Raw genomic sequence first — 24,328 nt, 5'->3', positions numbered from 1 at the left:
GGGAGCTAGTTAGCACTTTATTTAAGAGCATTTACATGTGGCCTCAGAGCCAAATGGGCTGAAACAGACTCATGGACCTCGGTTTGCTCAGGGCCCAGCTAACTTTTACACATGCTCTTTGTCTTGAAAAAGTCATTCTTAGGCTCTCAGAGAGACTATTAGAGGTTAATTTTGTTTAATGAATTACAGACAAAAATGATTCCAAATCACAGGCATAATCGTGTGAAAACTTTCTTTTACAACAGGGACATTTTTCAGTCACCAGTTCCACTTTAAACAATGTGAAGACATCACCTATAAATCCAAACTGAAGGAGAGCGAATGAGATTGTGATGATGGATGGAAAATTAAGGTTTAAAAACGTCAGGATTGAAGTGTAAAAAATGTTGTTCTGGGCACTTTTTGCAGCCAAGATTTGACTCTGCAGCACATCCTCCCTGATGTTTAAACTTGTGTCTAAAGATTCAGCTGAAATTGCATCAGTCTGGCGTCAAATACAAGGAGATTGATCACGATTAATTACTTATAAAAAAGACACATGCCCTCTCCCAGCCCTGACGGCAGCATCCAGAGGAGCTTGGAAAGTGGATGTTGAGTGTCCAACCAACAACAGCAGCATGTCCAAACAACCCAATAGTCTTTAAGAAGAGGCAGTAAATCTTCTGAACATGTCTGGGAGACAGTCGGTCTGGAGACACATGTTTCAGCTGTACGTGTTCTCGGAGCGCTCAGCAGTGGTCAGGGGTCAACAGTGGTGCACTGGCTGCTGTGTGGCTTCACAGTCCCACATGTCTGAAACCATCACCTGGACCAGCGTTGACTTTTTTCAGCTCTTTAAATATAGTTATTTGAAGGGTGAATTTAAAGACAGCTTCATTCCTCACGTCCCGTAAAAATTCTTTCTTGTTGATTCAAGAATTTCCCTCCAAGTGTGGAGGCGTATGAGGAATAGACACTTTTCTACTGTGAGGAATGACAGTATGATAAATATCAGGACGAATGTTTGAGCTCAACTAGAGATGGAAAGCACAACAACTCTCTCTGTCAAGAGATTTTTAAAGGCATGCATGGATATGATATATAGATGACTTGAATTTTAAATTGCACCTTATTTTTCTCAAGTTATTTTACTAGCCGTTTTATTGTTTACTACAGAGCCCTGGAAGTGACATGCGTGTGTTTAATTTTTTGGATGTGACATGCATGACTTTATTTTATTTTTATTTTTATCTCGAGATTATCTTTATCTCAAGATACAATCGTAAAAGTCAGCGCCTGCCTAACTGCCTCTCTGGCAAAGCATTTTGTATACGTCCTCCTGGAACCACCATGTCTCGCATGGCTTCGTAACTGTTTCGTCAACGTTGTCAGTCACTGTCTGCAAGTCTGTGCGCTTTTAACACCCTGATCAAGTGGCTTCTACTCAAAATAATACCATACGTGCCTAAGCTATACGTATTACGCCTCCCTGGAAGCGACATGAGTGACTTTATTATTTATATGCCGAGATAAAAAATAAAAGTCACGCATGCCAAATGTGGTATTATTTTGAGTAGAAGCCACTTGATCAGAGTGTTAAAAGTGCACAAACTTGCAGACAGCGAATGACAACGTTGACCAACAGTTACGAACATGGTGGTTACAGGAAGTCATCGTTTCTCGAGATAAAAATGATCTCGAGATACCAATTATCACGAGATAACAGTTATCTCAGGCTAAAAAAAATTAAAGTCATGCATGTCACGTCCGAAAAAATAAACACACGCATGTCACTTCCAGGGCTCCGTAGTTTTCTCTCGCAGAACGTAGGTTCTGCTCAGAAATTGTTCCCACTGCCCCTAGTGGCCAACATTGGAACAGTCACTAAATTGTGCACAGAAATGTCCTCGTTTCTTGAAAAGTGCATGTTGGAGGTGACACAAGTGACACGCGGTCCCCGGGTCTCGGTGTTTACCGCACATTAGTGGAGGTTATTGAGGCAAAGGTGAGCAGCTTCCAGTGCACCTCACGCTCGGAGCCCGCCAGACTCGCTCTAATTGGACCCCCCTCCCCTGCGGTCCGGTCCGGCTTCCCTCCCTCCCTCCCGCCCTCCTCCGCCTCTCTCCTCCTCAGACTCTCCTCCGAGCTGCCGGCGGAACTTCTCCTCAGTTTGTTTTGGGCTGGATACGGCGAGCAGCGACATGACTCCCCCGCACCGCGCGTCTCTTCTGCCGCTTCTCCTCCAGGTGTTCCTGTTCGCGAGCGGTGAGTCAAAGCCGCTCCATGTTCCTCTCCTCTCGCTGAGCAAAAGAAACTTTACTAGCGCCACAACTCCACTTCGAGTGAAACGGCACCTTGAGAACGCATCCTCAGCCACTCATGTAAAGCTGGTGTGGCTGAGTTTGAACTTTAAAAGTGGCGAGGTTAATTGACGCTGCCAGTCAACGATTAGCACGTTGCTACCGCAGTGTTGAGCACGAAAATGGCACCTGCTTTATTTGTTATATGACTCAAACATGGGTAAATTGTTTGACATTTCGGCTGCAGTGTGAATGTAAACGATATACTGGTGTATTGTGATGCAGAACACCATGTTAAACATTGAAACTATGTGGCGGTTTTGCTCCTCTTATGATGGATGATGGGTATTAAAAATGTTTTTTAAATATCCTGTTACTTTATAAAGTATTATGAACCGTGCCTTGGTCTAATAGCTGAAGTGGTGCGTTGTGACTGCAATATAGACGTAAAGGAGTGCAAAAGCCTGCTGGAACTGAACAACACTGGGTGATGGACGGATCATTTTTGTGGTTGAGAGAATGACTCACTGCTCTCCAGTGGCCAAGATGAGCATAGGAGCTTCAGCTGACCTTATCTAGGAATGTTCCAGTACAATTGCCGCTGAAAGAAAACATCAACCACCGACATTGTTTTTAGTGACAACATACTTCACAAGTTGACCCGAAGATGGCTTGGTTACGCTGCAATTGGGGGGCAACTAAAAAAGAAGTGGGGAAAGATGTCGATGCTGAAGTGTAGCTGAAATAACCACTGACATTTTGTGTTAATGCTGGATGTGTTTTTTGTTTCAATAAGACTGCTTGAAGTGACAGCTCCCAAGGCACCGTTTGTTAACCATATGCAACATCGACACCATTGTCACCATGGCGACCTTGTGATTTTTTTTTTTTTTGTTTTTTTACGTCATGTTATTTAGCAGCTTGTGGAGGTTCAAATTAGGAGCAACAAGAGGTCAACACTTGACCTGTTATAAACTGTTCTTGTAGGTGTATAGACAAATAGTTTTGCACATTAGTAGCATCCTTGGCAACAATATCCACCTGGGAATCTGAGGTGTTAGTTTGGGAGGTTGAATATTTGAATTGATCAGAGTCTCTGCTCTCTTTTTAACTTTTGGAAAAATGTCTTGAATTGTCGGCTGCATTTCAATCATGGATCATGTACATTTCCTCAGTCAAACTCTTCCCCAGCAAAGTGTACTTAATGCCAGCTGGGTTTACCATGTCTTAATCGTCTGTCTTCTCCACGGAACATCTCACAACAGGACAACACTCACTCCACCCTGACCTTATCCTTCTTTTCCCTGTAAATCCCTGTTTTTTTACTCTATCAGCCTTGTCTTAATTGGGTTACGGCTATTTAATCCTCATCTCCCCGCTACCTCCTCGGGAGACAGAGTAAAGCTGTCTGTTTTTGGATTAGGTCATTGACCACCAATAGAGACCCCGGCCCCATAACAAGCCTCTAAAGCAGCTTCAGTTCAAACTGGCCTCCTCCCTAATGCATCCTGAAGACCACTTACTCAAGTACGACCTTTCTGGCGTGGACCCAAGCCCATCCTGATCAGCACCACCACCCCAAACATCAGTCTGGATTTGATGTGATGCACGCCACAGTTATCGATTTCAAGGACCAGTATTCATCAGTATGATGGTCGTGGCGTGTTACAGGAACAGCCAAGTGGCCCAAGCAGTAAATCTGCTGCAGAGCTTTTGCGGTGACATTTACACAGTGTGGACACAAAGGACAGGCTTACTTGGTCCACAGCTTTATGAAAAATTATATTTCCAAAGCTGAGTTAAATCCTTGAAGTCTCTCATGCAAAGTGTCACTATACAATTAAAATGTGTCCAGCAGATTAAGTCTGATTTTTTTTTTTTTTGTCTTTTGAAAGCCAAAAAACTGACGGTTAATTGTTGAGCTGGAAAAGTTTGACTCTTAAAGTAAAAGAGGGTTTTACAGTTTCTTTGGTGAGTTGTCGAGCTTTGTAAAAGACACGCATATGTTGGAAATAAGTCTTGACGACTGGTGTTCGTTGTGAGCTTAAGGAAAACACTTCAAATGAATTGCGGTCCAAAGAAACGCGGGGCTGTCACTTATTCCATTATCTTTCGGAGGCGTGGAATAAAGCTGCTGCTGCTGCTTCCCTGCGCAGCTTGTTAAGAAGACTTCACCTGCTCTGCTCTGAGGTATCCAGCTGTCTGTAGAGCGTCCAGGTGTTCATGGACACTAAAAATACCTGTGAGATGATACATGATGCTGAAGGTTATTTCCATTTGACCTCTTGACTGGCTGATCAGGTGTGTCACTCTTAGTTTCAAGTTTTGTTGTGTAGCTGTGTTATATGCGACACATTTGTGGATTAGTTGGAAGTACCTGTCCTTAATTTTTGGAAGAGTTCTCCTCATGTCTTATGCATTATCAGTTAACCAAGCAAGTGATTCACTGTGTCAGGACGGGGGACTTCTTTCCTTAAATATCTCTCTCTCTGCAGTGTTCACTTCTCACATCCTTTCTGCCAAAACAAACTTTGAATTGTCTCAGAATGAGGCGCAATGCTCAGCAGAATAGCAAATGTAATGTCTGCAGCCAAGGATGAATGAGTGGATTAGCCCTGCTTCTTTTTGGATTATTTAATTTTTCTGTAATCTCCAAAGGAATTTATTTTTGGAAAGACTTAAATCGCTCTCAATCAGTCATCATTAGCCCGATGAGTCTAATATTTGTTGTAACCATCTGAAAATCTGTCAGACCCTCGGAGCCTCTGCGTGTAGAATTTGGCCAGTCGTCGTGGCTTCATGCGTCTGGATGCCTGGAAGGGTCTTCGTGCCGCCGCTGGGTTTGTCTGCCGGCAGCAGGAAGCGTGCAGCTGTTGGCTGCAGTTGCTGGTGTGGGATTAGTGCACTTGCCTGAGTGATCGCCGGCTCTGACAGCCATGTAATCTAATGTATTGGCTCATTGTTTTCATTAAAGAGAGTGCGGCGTTTGATCCCTCCGGTACTGTAACGCTGTCTTTCTTTAGCATGAGGTATATCTAAGCTAATTTAACCTCCGTGGTCACGTCAGCTCTTTATATCTACTATACATTCATTACACCCACAGAATATTTAAGTTGTTTGGCTCACATTTTGCTAATGAGAGCAGCAGAGCAGTGTCTGCCGGACGTCCACAACTGTTGATTTACAAAACAGCTGCTGGGGGAGTCATAAAAAAGGGTTATGGTCAATGAAAAATGGTGGTTTGGGTCAGAAAGTCTTGGAGTGTCTTTTAATGTAGTGTAACACTTGTCGTGCGAGGCGTCAGCGGTCAAACGTTTCACCTAAAAATAACTGTTGGGAAATGATTTTTAATGGTGCAAAACATGCACAATAGAGTCCAAGTTTTTCTCCAAAAAAATCATGATGGTGCCTGCTAGAGAAGTATTTCACAGTTTCGTGCTCTCAATGGAAACTGAATGACTGATTTGTAAAGCATACATTGGAATTCCCTAAAACATAAATTAGAAATTAATCTCTTATCAGGAGCTCGGGCCACAACTTACGAATATACTTCATGTGTGCGCTGCTCTCTAATGGGCTTCGCGATATAATACCCATAGTGAAACCCATCTCACACAGTCATTGAATCTGGGATACATCCTGTAACCGTGGGTCTATTTTGATAGTCACTAAGTTACAGACTACCTTAACAATTAGTCAAGTAGACGTACGCGTCAATATGGCTTATCGTAGTGTAAAGTATGAATTAAAATGTTTTTAAAAAGTTGTAAAGACTTGTTTTGTGTAATGATATATTGAAACTTGGGATTTGAATTTTAATTGGTCAAATTGTGTAATGAAAGGAATGTGTCCTTTGATGTGTCCTTTGATGAGTCCTTGGTGAAATGATCCCACACTTTCAATGTTTTGGGTCGCGGTGGTCCCAGAGCCTCTGGCATTTCTCCTCTCACGGCAGATGACTAGATAGCTGGTGAAGTGACTAATGTAATGGTCGATCACGCTCGACTATGTTGACTAGTTATTGCAGCACTATGAGAAACCTTTGATTCTTGATTCAAATGAATGATACAATGCTCCATGTATTGACTACATGTGGGTTGCATAACAATGTAGCACCAATGTGGACTGTTTCTGACCCCATTTGAGTGATGAAAAAAGTGCTAGCTTTGCTACAAAAACCATTGTAATTGTCGGACATAACTCAATTTTATTTCGGAAATGATTGTCATTAAAAGCTGAAGCTGTCTTTGGTTTTTACTAGGAAGGGAAAGTAGAGCTACAGGTTTCTGAAAGAGAGCTGTTGTAATGGGAGCAAGTGCCGGGGCTATTTTGGGGTGAGAAACATGACAAGCGTACAGGTTGCATCAGACAGAACAATATATTCTATTTGGAAAATAAACAGCGAATGACTTCAGTATTATAGCTTTGGCTAAAGAGGCTTGTTTTATTCAGAGTTAACTGGTTATTATAAATGTGTTTCATGATCTTGATCTGTAGTCACAGGAAGCTGGTGAAGGTGCTCAGATGTGGTTGTTTTTCTTCAGTTGAACAACCAAGTTTGCTTTTGTTGTCTTCCTCCAGAAACATGAGTGACAGGACCTAAAGCAAATACTGAATTATTCTATTTGATGTTGTGTTGCTGTCAAATGTGCAGATACAAGTCTACAACAAAAATCCAGTTTGTTTGCATTTTCATGTTTCTCTGTGTCTTTTGTTGTGTGGTTTAAAGCCCGAACATTCTGAGGATCCAAGGCATGTTTTTTGGAAAATCAAAGCTGGTGAGCTGGCAGCAGATGAGCTGACACGCTGCCTTAAGCCTAAACTGAAGTGTTTTCAAGGGTCTTGCATGTGTGCAGTCATGGGCTTGATGTTTGAACTGGATGTTAGATCCAGCAGCTGCTTCTGTAGTCTGATCCCTGCTCTCCTGGGAGGGAATTTCTCCTGTGGCTTCTGTATCGACCGCGTTTTCATTTTTTCTTGTTGTCCGTGCTGCGTTGACTTTTCAGTTCACACAAAGGACGCGATTCTAAGTACATCTTTACAGAGACGCATCAACAGCAGAGTGGATGGGACTTGCTGGCGGAGTCAGAGAACAGGGAAATGCAATCAAGGAAAGGAATGTAGGAAATAACCCTGAAGAGTTCTTATCAGAAGCTCTTGCTGAAAATCAGGTACACTATCCTCTGTTCCACGATGGGGCTTGTTTTGGTTCTTCAAAAAGTGCTGCAGGGTTTAATTTTCTTCTGACAAATTTTGAGGGAAAGAGGTCTTTGACTCTCCATTAGCTCTTAGGTAAAGCAGCAAAACAGTTTGAGTCTGCAGTCGTGTCATCCCATGCCACAGGAGAGTGTTGACACCAGGCAAATGTTTTTGTTGAACACTACTAAACTGGCTACAGTTGCGCACCTTTGAAGGCCAACAATGAACATCTACTGCAGTTAATCCCTACAGTGACAAAGGAAATTCAGAATTCTAGTAAAAATGACTTAAAATGACTTTTAATCCAAAGCTTAGTCATATTAAATAAAGCAGGGTTCAATGTTTTAAGGTGGAATGTGGGTTTGAGCACAACGATGACCCCTGCTGTATCATTTTGTTGGGCATATTTCCAGTCAGGATTTTGTTTCCAGAGAAGCTCTGTGTCCTCAAGGTTTCTGGGTTTTCTTAAATATAGTGGGATTTATTTTGTTCTGCTACTCTGTCTGTTTTAGAGTGGTTAGGTTGACTAAATGACACCAATCACTATTCCAAACACTGGTAGTAATTTAGAGAGTAGTTTGGTGTCTTAGTTTGGTCTCCATTTCTCGCCACCAGCATGTTGAAGCATGGACCGGCACATCTGGAGCGGTAGACGCACATGAAGCGAACGCCCTCATATTTATTTTCTTAAGCTCCGTCAGCGCTGCAAGTGCAACATGATAAATACTCACTGGGGTCTGCACAGAAGGTAGAATAAATCAGTGTCACATCAGCTGGTCTGGACCATGCAGATGCACTGTAACCACTTAGATGCGATGGGAGCAAATGAATTGCCTTTTGTTTTTGTTTTTGTTTTTGTGTCCTTTGCACATTGATTGAGCAATGCTGGAAAGTTTCAGAATGCTTGTCTCCAACTCTTGAGCCGCCGGTCCTTTGTTTGGCATGCAGAACTTTAAATAGAAAACCCATCTCCAGCGTCTGCGTTCCTCCCCACCCTATACATCAATGAAAGATATGTTAATATGTCAATTCTTGGGCAGGGGGTGTGTGAAGGGGCGTTGATGTGTCTGTGTGAAGCAGTTGTTTGCTGACGTCCCCCACACAGATAAAAATGAGGAGCGACACATGATCTCAGTGCAGCTAGAGGGCTCTTTTGAGGTCAGAGACGGAGGAGCGCCTGAAGAAGACATCAGTGGTCCTTGGTGGTCCATAGCTGTTTCACCTGTCTGTACCGGCTCAGAGCTCTTAACACATCTTAACTTATGTCAGTCAGATGTCCAAATGTAATGTAGATGGATAATGACACTGATACTTATGGGTCTGTTCAAAGGCACCAGGGTCTCTCCGGTTGTATGGAATTGAACCAGTTACAGAGGTTAAGTCTTCAGTCACATTCCGTTTCATTAGTGTTGAGTTAAGCATCTTAGATGCTGTGAGATGGTCCTAAGCAGCAGAAGGTGTTGTGCACTGCCGTCTCTGCTGGCTCCAGAGTTTGCTCGTACAAATTTGCATGCAATTATTCTTGAACACTAAAACCGCTGCTGTTTCTGCAGCAGCTAAAATAGGATTTGTATTTAGCGTATTAATACAATGTCAGCTATGTACCCTGGTCATCACTAAATCTACCACTCCCTCTTGCTCCATCTGTTGCCCCTTGCTAATGTGTTTCAGCAGAGGAAGCATTCCTGAGACGTATTCCGTGAAGCCCATCACTACATGTCAAAAATATGGCTCAGAATATGTCCATATGGGAGCGGCTCAATCAATACTTGTGCTGTGTTTTTAAGGACACCTGATGGTGATGGATTTCAGCTGCACTATTTTTAATTTAGTTTAACCTCTTTTATCAGATGTGAGCAACAAAATTGTCTCGTAATTTGGGACCAGTACTTGGTAATGGTCTAAGTATGCTTTGGGCTGTTCCACCAAGTGTGGAACTAAGTGTATTTCACTCATATCTTTGTTTGAAGGAAGCATGGTGTCATGGGAATATGGGCTATCTAGTCACCATAAGGTCATTGTGTGAACCCCAGGCTCTTCCAGAGACTGTCAACTTGTCCTTGAGCAAGTCATTTGACCCCAAGTCGCTCCCACACCCCCGCATGGAATCTGGCGCCACTGAATTTATAATTCAGGTCAAATGTACATCACGATCCTACTCAAGCTCTATTTTGAGAAATCTGTTTGCGACATGCATAGATTTAATCATCTCATGTATTATATCTTTTATTCATCAGTAGACAATTTTTCTATCTAAACAGGCTAAATCTGCCATCTGCACATGACGTCCCTTCATAATTTGAGGGTCCATCTGTGGGACACATGGTACTCTCTTGGGCCAGTATCCAGGACTTGGCATCAGTCCCATCCCTGCCAGTGTGAGAGACAAAACCCCCTTGAGTACCCCCAACGTTGAGACGCCTTCACTTCCCTCTTCTCCTGCTTCCATACACCGTCAGTCTGCAAACAGAGATTAACCAGCAGCTGCGCACATCTGACGTTCAATCCATCGCGCTGGACACGTTGTAGTGGTGAAGGGGAATAATCGGGGGCTTTTCGAGTGCACGGATCACATTACAGGGAAACCGAATACCACCTTCGCGCCTTTTCCCCCCAGCCTCTGTCGTCGCGTACACCTCTCTCATGCCCCCTATACAGATTTCTGAGTCAACAGAGCCTGGGAATATTTACTCACCACAGACAAAAGACTGCAGAATTGGATCAGGGCTGGAATTAACTCAATGAAGCTCTGGTATGCTACATATTTGCCAACTTTTAAACCCAAAATTAGGGTTCATCCAATTTATACAATCAAGTTTTTGGCACATTCCAATAATCCTTGAGCTAAAATCAAGACCCCAGTCCAAGTGTTTGGAGACAGAATGTTCCTTCTCATCACTAACTGGTTTATGACTCTAACAGTTGTAACAACTTCCCCAGTAGTGAGAGGCAGTGACTCGAATCTGAGTCAGTGATGACTCGCCTCCCCATGATCTTGATGTTTTGCAACCCAGGATTCTTTGTTCGCTACAGAGATTGGAATTTAAATATTAATGTTAATGCCTCCATTGTAAATAAATAAACAGCATAATATTTTTGTCACATTGTTTTTAACTCTTTTTAATAGTTTGACTAAAAATCAAAGTATTGTAGACTTGATTTTGAAAAACATGGACTAGTATTTTTGTTGTTGTTATCAGGCCCCATGCTATTTAGCGGCCATAAGCGAGAGGTTTGGGTAGTCTAGCTAAGATGACACCTGCTGATAGATGACTGGAGGACTGGGCTTCAGCGATCCTGATTCTGCTCTGTCATGTCAAATCAGGTCACGTCACTGAAAAATAATATTTTTTAAAAACACCTGCAGTCCATGGAGATCTGGCAGTAGGAATGACAGGAATGTGTTGTGCTTGGTTATTTGCATGGTTCCATATGTCAGAACTCGAACCCTCGGGTCAGAACTGGGACAAGTATTAACTCCTTTAATATCTGTCTGTTCTCAGGAAGAATGTAGAGCGCTGTGTAGACGCAGAGGACATTCGCATACACAAGTAAAATGTAGTTGTTGCAGAAATACAGTTATACATGAAGAGAACTGAAACCAAGTGACCTCTGGTAACAACAGGAATGAGGGCTCGAGCCATCCTGTTCAGCTGTTAACTTTGAGTGTCAGCGCAGGGCAAACACTTCTTCTTTTACAACTGTAGTTGTGTTTTAACATCACCGTCAATAATGTGTGTTCATCAGGCTATCTGAGCCTGACTTCACCTACATTTCTTGTTGTTTCCTTCACCCCAAGCCTGGAAGCTCCATGAGCATAATTAACGGCCATTAATCAAGGGCACAGTTGAGTTATTGCTTGTTATAACAGGCTGAATGGTGATCCTCTTTCTGCTGTTGGGTGAAAACACCAGATTTTTCTTCCAATCCTGAGGGGATTTCTCAGTGTGTGAAACGTGAGTGCTGGACTCTGTCACTGGTTCTGTCTTGCAGACGTGTCTCTGGTAATTGATATGAGATCCGTTTCATCTGGCAACAATGGAGATGCCACCGACTTGTCTTTTGTTGTTTGCTTAAGGCATCGCCTCAGACCCCGTCATTGTCCTAAGGAATGCCAAATCCCCCGATATCTTTTGTTGTGTCAAACTGTCAGGCCCAGCGGTGTGTCCGTTTCACCTGCAGAAGGTCAAGAAGCTGCCAAAAATACTTGGTCCCATTCACTGAGATTAGGTTGCAGGGTGATATCATGGCAAGTAACAAACAGGAAGTTTCGCTGGAGTCTTCGGGAAAGAAGGATTTTGTAACGTGAAATTCTTTATAAAGAATCCATAGTTTTCCAAGAAGTCTGAAGCATAAGCCATCATTGCATTTTGGCCTATGCTAACTTTTCTGAAAACCGATGGCGTCTGGCTCTACGCCCACCAATATCCTGTCACTCCTGTAGACGGTGGCATCTGTTGTCGAATGAAAATGAAGCAGCTTCAACTTGGCCGACTTTGATGGCGAAAAGACAAGCGTGTGTACAGGAGCTACATGTGCGCATGAATATTCATGACGACCCCGAGGCTAACCAAAGCATCTTTCATGCTGTTTGTCGGTGGTGCTAATGGGCTGTGCCATGCTGAGGATGTGCCGTACATCTGGGTGTGTTGTTGTGTTTCCCTCTATTTAATCCTATTCAACCAGGAACTGAGCAGCCAGCTGTAGTTGGTCTCTTAATTAGCTGGTTTATTACGGCCTTTATTAAGTAAGTCCACATACCCAATGTCATCATCCTTCAGAAGAAATGTGATGTAGAATTTTACGCCTGTAAGTTTCACATAAATGCCCGCGGGGGGTTTTACAAATGTAGAGTCTTGTGTCAGTGTTGGGGCTAAGTGTTGTTCTAACCTCCCCAGGGTGGACCATCAGGGCCGGATCTTCAGATATCATCTCTCCCCTTCAGCTGATGCATTGTTCATGGCCCTAATTATTTTTATCTGCTTGTCAGAGTCACTTAGTGGTTGCAGGGCATTTGTTTGGCTGCGTCCCCAGAGAGAGATCATCTCTTTGTTTAAGTGTCTCTAAGGAGCCGTACAAGAGGCAGAAAAGGAGCCGCTGGAGGAATTCCAGCCGCAACTGTTGATCGGACACTTGAATTGGTTCGCATTACTTCCAGTCTGGCTGTTCTTCTGCGTCGTCCCAGCGGCTGGGGACAGTGACTTTAATACGTTTCATGCTGCTTTTCTCCACCGTCCAGGAAATTGCTTGTTTCCCTGCCACATTGACAGGTACTTGACTGGTCTAGAGAAAGACAAGGACGCGGCAAAAACGACGCCCCCAGTCTGATTAACATCTATTATTTATCTTGAAAGAAGAGCACACACGAGGTAAACACACATTAACACAAAGAAAAGTTGACATGACTAGAGATGCTGGACCTTGACACTTGAATGTCTGTTCAAGAATCATGCGTGTTTCCTCAAGCAATTTGTTCTGTTCATGTCTTAATGCAGGCCATGCTGCGTGACACAATGGTGGAGGATATGACTCTGTACCTGAAGGAGATGTTGGGATGCTCCAAATTGGCTCATAGACACATCCTTGGCTTTGTCGGGAAATGTCACATCTCCTGACGTGGAACCCGATAGCTGGCTTTGTTCCCCGATAAGGATCTGAGTCTGAGACGGGATTTATGTCGGAGCAACAGCGCCTAGTTGACCCATTGGTGCAATTTAGTGGCCGCTAGACACAACCAGTGTCTTTTGAAGACTGAGTGTGATGAAAGATGCAACACGAGACAGCGCTGCAGCTCAAGTTAAGACTCTGGAATCTGCCCTGCAGCCAACATAATTTCAGAATAAAAACAAGTCAAAGCTTCAAACTAAAACCTTCAACTTAGACAGATGTAGGTTTATTAGGCTGAGGATTATGTTGACAAAGGCCTGTCTTATTGGTTATACAAATGATGGAACCAGTTTTATTATGGGCTCTTTTAGGCATTTTATCTATATACATGTGATTAAAAAAAAAGTGTTCAGTGACAATGCTAAACTTTAGTAGGTGTCTGGCCCTTGTTTGAATCAAGTGTTTTGCCATTTATAATGTGTGCGGCTCAAAACTGCATCATCGAGAGCAGACATGAAGTCCATATATTCATTTCATGTCGTCATAGCCGATGTGTTTACAGCAGCAGAGTAAATAGGGCTTATTTTGTTTGCTGAAAGAGTGAGGGATTACGTTAAACCTGTTAAGGTAATGGTCCTTTTGAAAGTGTAGTGTTGTCGAGGTTTTGAGCTGGTAGTGCTCTAGTGATGCAGGAAATGAAGATTCAGGTCAGGAATGACCTCATTTCGCCTGTGCAGGTTCTCCTGGGTGACTCTTAAAGCCAAAGGATATTACTTTCTCTATCTAGGAATGTGATTTTCTTTCTGCTCCACAATCGCCAGCTAGGTGGAAGGACCAAACACAACTGTGTTTAATCTCCAGAACTGATGGTGAGTCTTGCGTTTAAGTCAGATACCTGGACAGATGTTCGGAAGTTCCTGCCAAAAATCGCTTTATGAAGCAGTAATGGCTCATACGTTAACGATTAGCAACCCTAGCTATTTAGATGTAGAACCTGTATCTGCCTTGTGGTCTCGGCCCGGAGCAGTCTGGAGGCTCTTGAGATGTTCCTCAGAGATTCCCAAAGTGACCTCACTTGGCTCAGTTGAAGGTAGAGAAGCACGACTCGCTCGAGTCTTTGACAAATTACAGCGCACCTCTCATTTTCTCTAATGGGGGAATGCTCTTGGAAAACAACAAGAAACCCATACTGGCTCTGTTTCCACCTCCCCGCTTGTTAGCAGCCTAGTTTCCTTCGAGATGCTGGACTATTTTAATCTCTACACTGTATGCACTCCTCACTGACGTCCCTCGCACTACTTTGTGGATTCTTTTAATCCATAGTTCTCAACGCTGTCTTGAATGAAGATATGAATGTTTATTTCAGGTTTGAAAATCCAGCAGTGAGTTACTGTCTGATTGGTGAGAGGTGAAGGAGACGTTGCTGTACATGAATAACATTATTTAGGATTAACATTGGTTCACATAGATGGATCACCTCAGCCTGACCGTGTATATGCAAGTGCTGCATATTTCATTAGTTTGACACTCAGGCACCAGTGGAGGTGGATAAGCTCTGTTTCTGCCGCAGCATATGTCATATGTCGAAATGTGGTCATATTGACTGAACAGACCTCATGCAGAGCCACGTTTTATGAATCGCTGTTACAGTCATCAGTGGTTTAAAAGTTCTCACACAAATGAACATGGTCAGTTTTTACACAGACGCCTAGCAAAGCTTACAGTGAGCAAACCTGTGATTATGCAAAACCCCCTGAAGCTGCGTAGAAGTCATGGCACCGTGGGCTTCCTCCACCTCCAGCCAGGTTGGCATCTGCTGCTCAGTGGAGAGCAGGAACACTGATATCGACAAACCTAAAAACACACTGTTGCTTGTTAAGGAAATGGTGGGCTGGGAGGAAATGTGTTTTTGTTGACAAAAGCATTAGGACGTCATTGTGACTGGCTGATTAAAATGACAAAACTATGCAGGTTATTTATTAGCCGTTGTTTATATACTAGTGGCAATGCCATGACTTATTTATTATGTATTTTGCCAGGTTGAATTCAGTAAATATTGGCCATTTGGAGTCTCAAGAAAAAAAAAGAATAATGCTCTGTTGCCTGTATTTACACAGATTGTTAATGTCCATACAGAGCGCTGATCTTTGAATCAAACATTTTCAAAGCGACATAGTAGAATCTAGAATTGAAATACAATTATTACACATTACACATGTTTAAAGTGAAATTCATCATTTAAGTGGTCACTTCTACTACACTGAGCTTGTGTCTCCAGAGCCAGGTTTTCCATCACTTGCTGTGAGTCAGAGCTTAACAAAAGCAAGGAATGTTGGAAGACGCTGATGACTAATGAAAAGGACTTGGGTTTCACATGATAACGTCCTGCCACTAACATCCCTCTTTTTGATAGTTGCAACCATATAGGCTCAAATTCCTCACTAATCTCAGCCGGGTGTTTTTCTTCGTCACACTTCTGAAATCCTATCACTGATACTGCGAGGTTAGTCAAATACTGATCGCTATTAGGGGATCCCAGGAGACCCAAAAATCAAGCTCAGCCAGCCCCGATGTCTTTTTTGGCAACCGCCTCCCAAGATTCCAATCTTGAAGTTTTGATAATAGCAGAAGTGCTTACAGGGCAACAGAGACAAAAATCTCAGACAGAGACTGAGGTCAGTGGTGAAGGGCAGGGGTGAACTTGCTCTGTCTGCATTAGTTTATGATCAGTTTTATTTTAGCTCTCAGTCAGTGTTTGTCTTGTTGAAACAACACTTAGTTATTTACTGCGTGTGTTGCTGTGTAGAACGTCTTCTCTGAAATTGCTTGCTTTCAATTGTCTCTGCTTATTCAAATTCAAACTGGGGTTTCTACTGCGTTTCTCTGGACTCTCTGCGGACTGGAACCACAGTGTGAAAAATTGGTGGAGTGTCCCTTTAATAGAAGACAGTCATGCTTTTACGATGCCTCAGCCAAACTGTTAACTCAAGTTCTGAAGTTTGTGACCGTGAACTTGTAAAACTTCTTCGGTGAACTTCCATTTCAGGACAGTTTTTCTTTACAGTTTTTGGGGGGATTGGGATGTTAGCTAAAATACTGAGGATTCAATGTAGTTTGGGTCTTTCACCACGTGAATTCCAACAATATGACGACATGTAATGGCTCGTTCTTTGGCATATGAGTGAGATTGGACGTGCTCCATCGTAGCTCATCTGCCTCCGTGATTGGACTCCAACTCTTAATGAACTGGCACGGCTTGAGTTAGTGAGAATCTGCTCTAATTAACACTGCAAGATATCAATCATTTTCCTTCATCACAGATCTCTTTATTCAAGAAAATCGGCATTGGAGACGTGTCGTCACTTAAGGAAGATCTCACAATGGGCACCTCCTCTCAGAGAGAAGACAGGTCCCGCGCTGACATCAGAGAGCTGTTTACTGCTGTCAACACAATAGTAATAACAACGCAACAACAGTCCACGTGAATCATTCCAGGACTTTCCTCGGAGCTTCCTCTGTGCTCCTGGTGTTAATGCTGCAGGTCGTCTCAGCTCAAAGATCAAGGCGGTTTGAACCACATCTTTGAACTTGACATTTCAAAAGGGAGTGGATAAAGAGATGCTTAAATATCAAATCCTCTTCACTGCCTGTGCCCTGATATTGGAGGCTGTTAAAAGATCAACCACCTAATCAAAGAGGGCTGTTGTAAGCAGAGGATTTTCCCCAGCCTGCTTGTCCATCCAACTTGATTTATGCGTGTTTCAGCAGAAATCTGTTACCTGGCGCTCATCTTTTATTTTAGCAAGAGGCCCTTTCTTTGGTAACAGTTAGTAGCAACAGTTTCTGGTGTCATCCACAGCGCAACATTCTGACATTTTGGATTCCCATTTTACAGAACTAACCATACGTCAATCCATCACTCACCCAGAGTTTGTGATCAGGTGGTACAACCACTCTTATATTTTGATGCTTGATCTACATAAATCTGAGGTTCTTTTTGCTTCTTTTTTTCTGTTTTAACTTGTATGATTTCATTATATCAATGATCTTGTTATGGTTTGTGTTGGGGCTGAAAAAAATCTTGAAGGTCTTACCTTCTGACTAAGCAATCACTCATCATTTTGCGGCTTAGTTACTCACATTTTCTAACAGTGGTCCTCCCCTCTCAGACCCATTCTGTCTTTGGGGGGGTATTTGTGGTTTGTTTTCCTGTTGAAAACCGTAAGTGGCTCCTTACTCGTGTTGACTCACTCATCGAGAGCTGGGATTCCAGGCAAGACTACCTTGTCAGAAAGGCAACAGGCTAACCACCACCTTCACTCGTTTTTTTAATGTTTATGTATTAAATTTTACAACACAAGTACAGACAAGAAACGTAAAGAAAATAATTACATACACTCACACGAAAAATGAACATTGGGCATAATCCAGCTATCTCTATACTGTAAGCCTGGATTTCTTTGCATATAAATGTTCAATTTTTACATGTTTTTATATCCCAGCTTTCATCCGTCAAATCCTCAATTTGGTGTCTTTCTTCTATAACTTCTTGTTTTTATAATGGCCTTTTTTGCAGCTATCTCCGAACTATAAACTGAATGGATTCAGCTCTTGTTTGAAGCATCTTGATACAGGTCCAAGAAATATGAGAATGAGTTGCAGTTGTGTGACCACATTCTCCTCAACAATGGTGTGGTTTTCTCAATTGTTTGTTCCTCAAATGTGGTGTAATAAAAACTTATCAAGGCTTTCCAACCAAATTCCATACATCTGTTTGAACTTGAAGAACCTTACAGGACCTTGAATGCCGTTATCCACACCTTCATTCCTCTCAGCAGAAAGCTGTTAATGAACTATGCACATTTACAGGTGTTGGTTTGATATTCCTACCTATGTTGGCACGTTTAGCTTAAGCTGGTCTGGTGGATCGTGCTGCAGCACAATAGAAAGAGGTGGTGCCTTCTATTCCCATTTGGGGTCAAATATTGTCCAATGGTGTTGACTTTATTTTGTTTCTCAACATCTAAATTTCTCAGATTGTCATAAGATTTGTTGGATTTGTTGAACTTTGCTTTAGCCATAGGGTACAGAGATAGCATTCTGACACGGATGCTGTTGAAATCCTGACGTTTCATTGTGGGTGGTCGAGTGATAATGCACCACACCACCCTCCTCATTCTTACGCCCACATACTGCTGCAGTTGGCCCGCCTCCTATGCTGCTCACCGATCCTTCCCAAAAATCAGTTGGCAAACAGGCAGCCCACAGGTGTTGTTGAGCCCTCCCCTCCACCCCCCCACTATGGGAATGGGGTCCACGTTCCCATTGTTCCCAGCTGCTCAAGCCCACCTCCTTCATCCACCCTGCCCAGCAGGACACAGTGCCACTGGACTACTGGGAAACCAGTCAAAACCACAGGCTGGGCTCAAGGCCTTGGCATGCAGCAGCCCCAGTGAATAAAACAAGTAGTGGATAGGGTCTGAGAACCCTCGTCTCCCAGGCTGAAGATCAAGATAACGTCCTGGGCACGGACATATCTTTGTATTTGAAGCAAGTGGATCTCAGGGTGGAAGTATTTTAGCCAGTGGGAGGCATGGACTGTGTTTTGACGTGAAATAAGGGACAAGTTTGTTGTGAAAATAGGTGGGTTTCAGATCAGTCAGACGTGTCAATAAGGTGCCGCTCAACATCTCACGGACTGTTTACATGCCAACAGCGGCCCGGGTTATCAGGAAGACACGAGAATTAGAGTTCGCTGTGATGGTGTTTGGGACTGTCGTACTGAAAGTCCAAGCCCTTTGTCCTTGTTTGAGCTGCTTGAAATGGAGATCAGAATCTCAACGTGATGTAATATTGACCTAACAGGTAATCTGTTTGTAAGATGAGGTGCCTTACAGTGCAAATAAAGGTCTGCGAGCCGTAAAAGAGAAGTATTTCCTACTGATAAGAACATCTGATGTTTCTTTGTCACTCAGTTACTTGACGTTCTGTTCCTTCGCAGTGATTTGGGATCCAAGTTGTGAGCTGGGAGCTTCTCAGCAGATGATAACTGCCTGCATTTTTGGTGTGGATGATAGTGTGAGAGGAAGTTTGGCTTCTTGACTGGCGAGGATGTTCAACATGGGAGGTTCCAGGTGATGGAGGTGTCCTCTGATGCCGTAAGTGCAGGGTTGTGCCTTCCTGTCCCAGTGTAAAGCAATTAACCTGCATCCATGTTTTTGAACTGGGGAAGGAAACGAGAGTGCCCTGAGGTAACCCTACTGAGTTCCCACACACATCAGTGAGGCTCTCAAAGGAACTCAGATGAGGACCTGGGTTGCACAATTGTTGTGTGGAACTCCGCTTCAGACTGTTCCAGAAGAGTACGCATGGTTTGTGTTGCTGCTGCGTTTATCCCAACCAGATTCATGTACAGATTATTGTAGAGTTGGCATGAATTAAGGTGAGAGAGAAAAACAAAACTCCTCTGTAGTTGTCCTGTTCTGATACAACTGCAGTCTGACACTTTCCCAGGGTATATAATCTTATTGAAGGTCTGTCCTTCCCCTGGATAAGAAGCAACCCCACATCCTCTTTGTTTTATCGTCAGGGATTGCCTCCCCCACCTGCCACCGTTCCGGCCGCCCAACTGCAAATAGTTGTTCGCCATCCAGCTGTAGAGCCTCTTCAAAGCTCGCCAAACTTTCTACTGATTAACCAGACAAAACACTGATGTGCAAAGGACTAATCTCATAAAAAAATCTTGCCTCCTTTCTTTATTTCCTGTGCCTGGAGGTTGCTCAGCAACTCAAGAGTTGATATGGGAGCTCAGCTTTTGTTCCTGATGGGAATCGCACACTTTTGAGAGCCCTCAAAAAACACTGGCTAACTGTCCTGTTTTTATCTTTTTGTCCCGGCTCATACTGCTGCAGGTGTTTTCAAGACATTTCCAAACCTTCACTGCATAACTGCTTTAAGCATAAACCTTTCAGCGTCAGATCGTCTTGTGTACAGTAGGTTGGGACTAAAGATCATAATTGTATCTCATTTAGATATGATTTATATCAATACACTGGCCTAGCTGGGCTTGCTAAGACTCAAAACTCTCTGTCACTGTTTACACACATTAAAAAAAAAAGGATTTAAAATGTAGTTTGCTTTACCAGCAACAGAAAGGCAAAAGATCCCAGCTTATTCCACACCTCCTTCAGGATGTGCGCTTGTTTGGGCGCAGAGCTCATTATTCACTTGTGCGTTTGAACCTTGCCATTGTGGCGTGCGTTTTGAAGCGCTAGTTTCTGGGCAGTAGCCGGTCCTCCTCATTAACACAGCAGTGCACCTGTGATCACTCCCCTATTCTCTTTGAGAGCATTAGGGTTCTCTGTGGGGGGAGATGTGGGTGGGGGTCTGTCGGGGCTGGGGTCTCCCCATTTTGATCCCGGTGAATTAGGTGTGGCACATTTGACCGACAGCCCCCTTCGTGTCAGCGGGACGGGATGAAAGACGAGTGCACAGGCAGGTCTTTGTTTAGGGAGCGGAGCCGCTCGAATGATGCTGACGCTGACACACACAAACAACACCACTGAGTCCTGACAGAAGTGTCACATTAGTTAGGTGAGATTTCAATGGAGATGAAGTGAGACTACAAAGAGTTTCCTCTGCATACATTCATCGTATCCGTTTTCTGCTTGTCGACTGCTTTTATCGACCATTTAGATGTGTTAGCAGCGAGTTGAAACATAAATATGTGATGAATCCTTGTTGCATCAGATGGAGGAACCGTTAGAAGTGGCTGAGTGAAAACCACAAGCTTGTAAAGTACACTAGTTATTTTGTCCTGCAAAAATGGTCCTGATGCTGAAGTTCAAAAGAGGCAGATCCAAATGGATCAATGTCTTAGAACCTCAGGGAGCCGGAGTTGAGGGAAACGTGACACTGTGAGGATGAAAATGATTTTCTTTCTGTTTCATTAGCTCCTAGTTTGAAGCCGCGCTGATACTCGGCAGTGTGATGATGACCATCAGTGCCGGCACAATGAGGTCTTTGTTTAGAGTCCAGCGGCGAGTCAGTCTGCTGTCGTCACAGGTTTGATTGGGGAAAAAAGGTCTCCTATTTATAGTGGCGGGAGAACAAGTGGGATCTGGTACCAGGGCGTCTAACACCCGTGCCATGTCTTTCACACGTTCTAATATGAGCAGAAGGGCTCCATTTACTGGCTCGGTTCACATGACGTTCTGGTCCATGTTGGTAGCCACACTAGTGCTTGCCAATCTTCGTTTGTCCGCTGGTTTTGTAGGTCAGAGCTCGTTCCAAACTAGAGGTTCATTTGTTGACCAAAATTGGCAACCTGTTCAGTGGAAGGAAATCTAATTATGTCATTAAAGGAGGATTAGAGTTTGAAATGGAAACCAAACAGAGTGTTTCTGGTTTACGGGCATGTTTGTGTACCTTCACGATGTAGCATTCCCATGTGGCGGAGTGGCGTTGGTCTTCCTCTGCGCCGACCTACTGGTTCGGTTACTTGTTAGTCCTGCTTCACTGCGAGATCATTGTTAGATATGCCTCCTTCAATATAGGAGATGGCACATCATCTCAGCAAATCTGAACGATCTTAAAGTCAATTTGTGTCATCACTATTATTATTATTATTATTATATATAGTTCCTTCAGGATTTGTGAAGTTAGGTCTCCAACAAGTCTGTTCCAAATTATGGCACTGATACTTTCCCTGTCAGAGTGTTATGGTATCCGTCACCTGGTTCCTGGTCTGGTCCCAGCTGGAGATGCTTGGAAGTAAAGAATGCAACCAGATGACTTCCAGAAGGCATGCACCCCAAATTCTAATTGGAATGATCAAATGAACAGAAACCCATTTGGCTGAAGGTGTTTACCCAAATCACTGTTGCCTGGCTGATGGCTCTGGGGACCTCCTCTCCTGTACACACAGTATTTAGCCTGCTGACCTTTAATTAGCCGTCCTGTGGCTACTGAGGGACCTGCGCGGTGGAGCCCCGCAGCTCTGGAGGGGCTCCATCCATGGGAAGTGGAAGGGGAGGAACAAGCAGCTCTCAGCGCTGAACCTCAGATACCAGCATAAATAAAACATTCATGTTGCTCCTTTAATGAAGTCTCACCCACCGGGTGTGATGATGAAAAATTGATGCTGCTCCAGAAGAAGTTGCTAACCAGGCGGGATATTTGTGCGTCTTCAAAAGCCAGATATGGTGGACAGTGCGAAATGTTCTGTCAGGGAAACGTGTTTGTACGAGTCAAGTGGAGGTTTCGAGATAGCATGCTGAGGTCCACTGACAGATCGACTGATCGGGGTTTGATGTTATGGAGATAAACGATGCCAAGCATTTCGGCAGAAAAATCCATCTGGCTGCAGTGATTGTTGTCTCCAAATAAAGTCTGAAAGCAGCTCAACTGGGCAACTGTAACTCAGCCACGTTCAAGAAACTGGTTATTTTTTTCTACTTTCCGATGAGATCAGGTTCTTCATTACAACTTCTCAATGTTGACTGTGGCAGGAGTTTGGCAAGTCCTCAGCTCATTTTTCTTGCCTGTGGGGTTGTAATCGACACACGGATGCAGTGTCTGCAGAAGTGAAACATTTAATCTCTCTGAACATGAATGAAATAGTGTATACTAGGGATGCACCAAGATGAAAATAGTTGCTACACAGAAAGAATCATGATGCCAATTATGGCTATGACTGTATATTTAACTAAGAAAGTCAGTGCATTGCAGTCACATGAAGTAGTATTCATGCATCAAATAATACATCATTAACAAAACTCTGAAGATTATTTTGTGTTCATCGTGTCTCTGTCGCCTCAGTGGGACTCTGGGCCAAGCCACACTGGGAATGAAGCCAGTTGATGCCTCCTGGTGACCTCCATGGTGAGGTGTGAAGGCAAGATCTGCAGGAGAGATCTTGTCTCTTGGCTGTCTCAGGAACGCCTCAAGAGCTGGAGGCCAAATTGTGAGCTTCTGCTACGCTACTTCCCGCCTCTCAGGCCGACATCTAAATGGATGAATTGATGTTTAAGCGCTCTTAAATGCTGACTGGCCAGAGTGTAAGAGGACGTGGGGTGACATAACATTGTGTTCCCACCGACATGCAGACAGCATGAATACAAGTCCATGTCTTCCTTTCTAACCATATTCTCCCCACTCAGAAGCTTGCAGACTGATTCTGTGCCAGAAAGGACTCGTGAGATCCAGTTGAAAAAGTTCTCTGTCTGATCAAAGGTGGCTATCTCTCCGTCCCATCAGGGCCTGAGGGAGTTGACTCGAACATCTATCGGTGGTGTGCGAGGTCCTGACCTGCACCTGGGCTTTGCTCTCCTGCATGAAAGGAGGATAATTTGTTTTAAGAGCAGCCTTTGAGGAGATTTGCTGCACTTCCTTATCTCTGGTTAGAAAGAATAAGGACTGAACTGTGACACTGACGGTTGGTCACACAGGACGGAGATTTGTGCCAGATGCTGCTCATGAAAGCTTCAGTGGGACGAGGACGCTCCATTCACACTGTATGGCTGTGTATTCTTTGATGTCGGCGCTTCCCCCAGGTGTTTGCCGCTCCACCAGAGATGTATTCAGGTTCCTCCTCCTTGTCTTTCACACTTATGTACTTGATTTTTACGCCTCCTGCCTTCGGTGAGACCCCTCGTTCTGCATGTGGAGGCCCACTTTCAACCTCACTCACAACGTAGAAGACTACTCTAAGCTGTAGAGAAATGTTTTTGTTTGTAGTTAAACATTTTTGTTCACAACCCATGATATTTGTTTTCATTTAAATTCAAAATGGAAGTTAGTCTGACACTGAAAATGACATGATTTGTGCCCACTTTTGAAGAAGCAGGACCAGCAACTATTTTGTTGAACTGATTTTAAAGTCATATTTTTAGTCTTCAGTCTTGATGTTGAGAAGCAAAAAGCAATGAAAAGCTACTCCCTGACAGCTTGTCAACACCAGGCTCTTTTCAAAATGTCAATCTTCGGAGCTCGCCTCCAGTTCTGATTCCCTTTTCTCCAGGGGCTTCTAATCCAACGTTACCAATGCTGTCATTTTTATTCGACTGAATATCTACATTTGTTATTCATGAAAGATTGTAACTGCATTTGTCGGAGGAAACGTTGATTATCCACCAGTGTTGTGGCTCATTTCATGGTTGGCCAAACAGGTGAGGGATTAGATGAGGTAAATGAGGTTGGTTTGGTGTGTCAGAGGTGATTTGGACTCTTATCAGCGCCCGGGC

General features: G+C 43.6%; 1 protein-coding gene across 2 annotated transcripts in view; it reads left to right on the top strand.

Moving 5' to 3' along the window:
* Positions 1 to 1,852: 1,852 nt before the first annotated feature.
* mcama (melanoma cell adhesion molecule a) overlaps positions 1,853 to 24,328 on the top strand; it is a 33,496-nt gene continuing 11,020 nt past the window's right edge. Inside the window, exons 1-2 of one of the 2 annotated variants that reach the window (XM_053846631.1) lie at positions 1,853 to 1,984; positions 2,113 to 2,244. In XM_053846631.1, the coding sequence (XP_053702606.1) occupies positions 2,181 to 2,244 (64 nt within the window). In that variant the 5' untranslated portion in view covers positions 1,853 to 1,984; positions 2,113 to 2,180. Of the gene's footprint in view, positions 1,985 to 2,095; positions 2,245 to 24,328 lie in introns of those variants that run through there. The other variant, XM_053846632.1, reaches the window with a different exon arrangement.

The sequence above is a fragment of the Synchiropus splendidus genome, chromosome 17, assembly GCF_027744825.2.
Source record: "Synchiropus splendidus isolate RoL2022-P1 chromosome 17, RoL_Sspl_1.0, whole genome shotgun sequence".
NCBI classification, from domain to species: Eukaryota; Metazoa; Chordata; class Actinopteri; order Syngnathiformes; family Callionymidae; genus Synchiropus; species Synchiropus splendidus.
The sequence above is the reverse complement of the archived record's forward strand: the minus strand, read 5'-3'. Positions and strand labels throughout refer to the sequence as shown.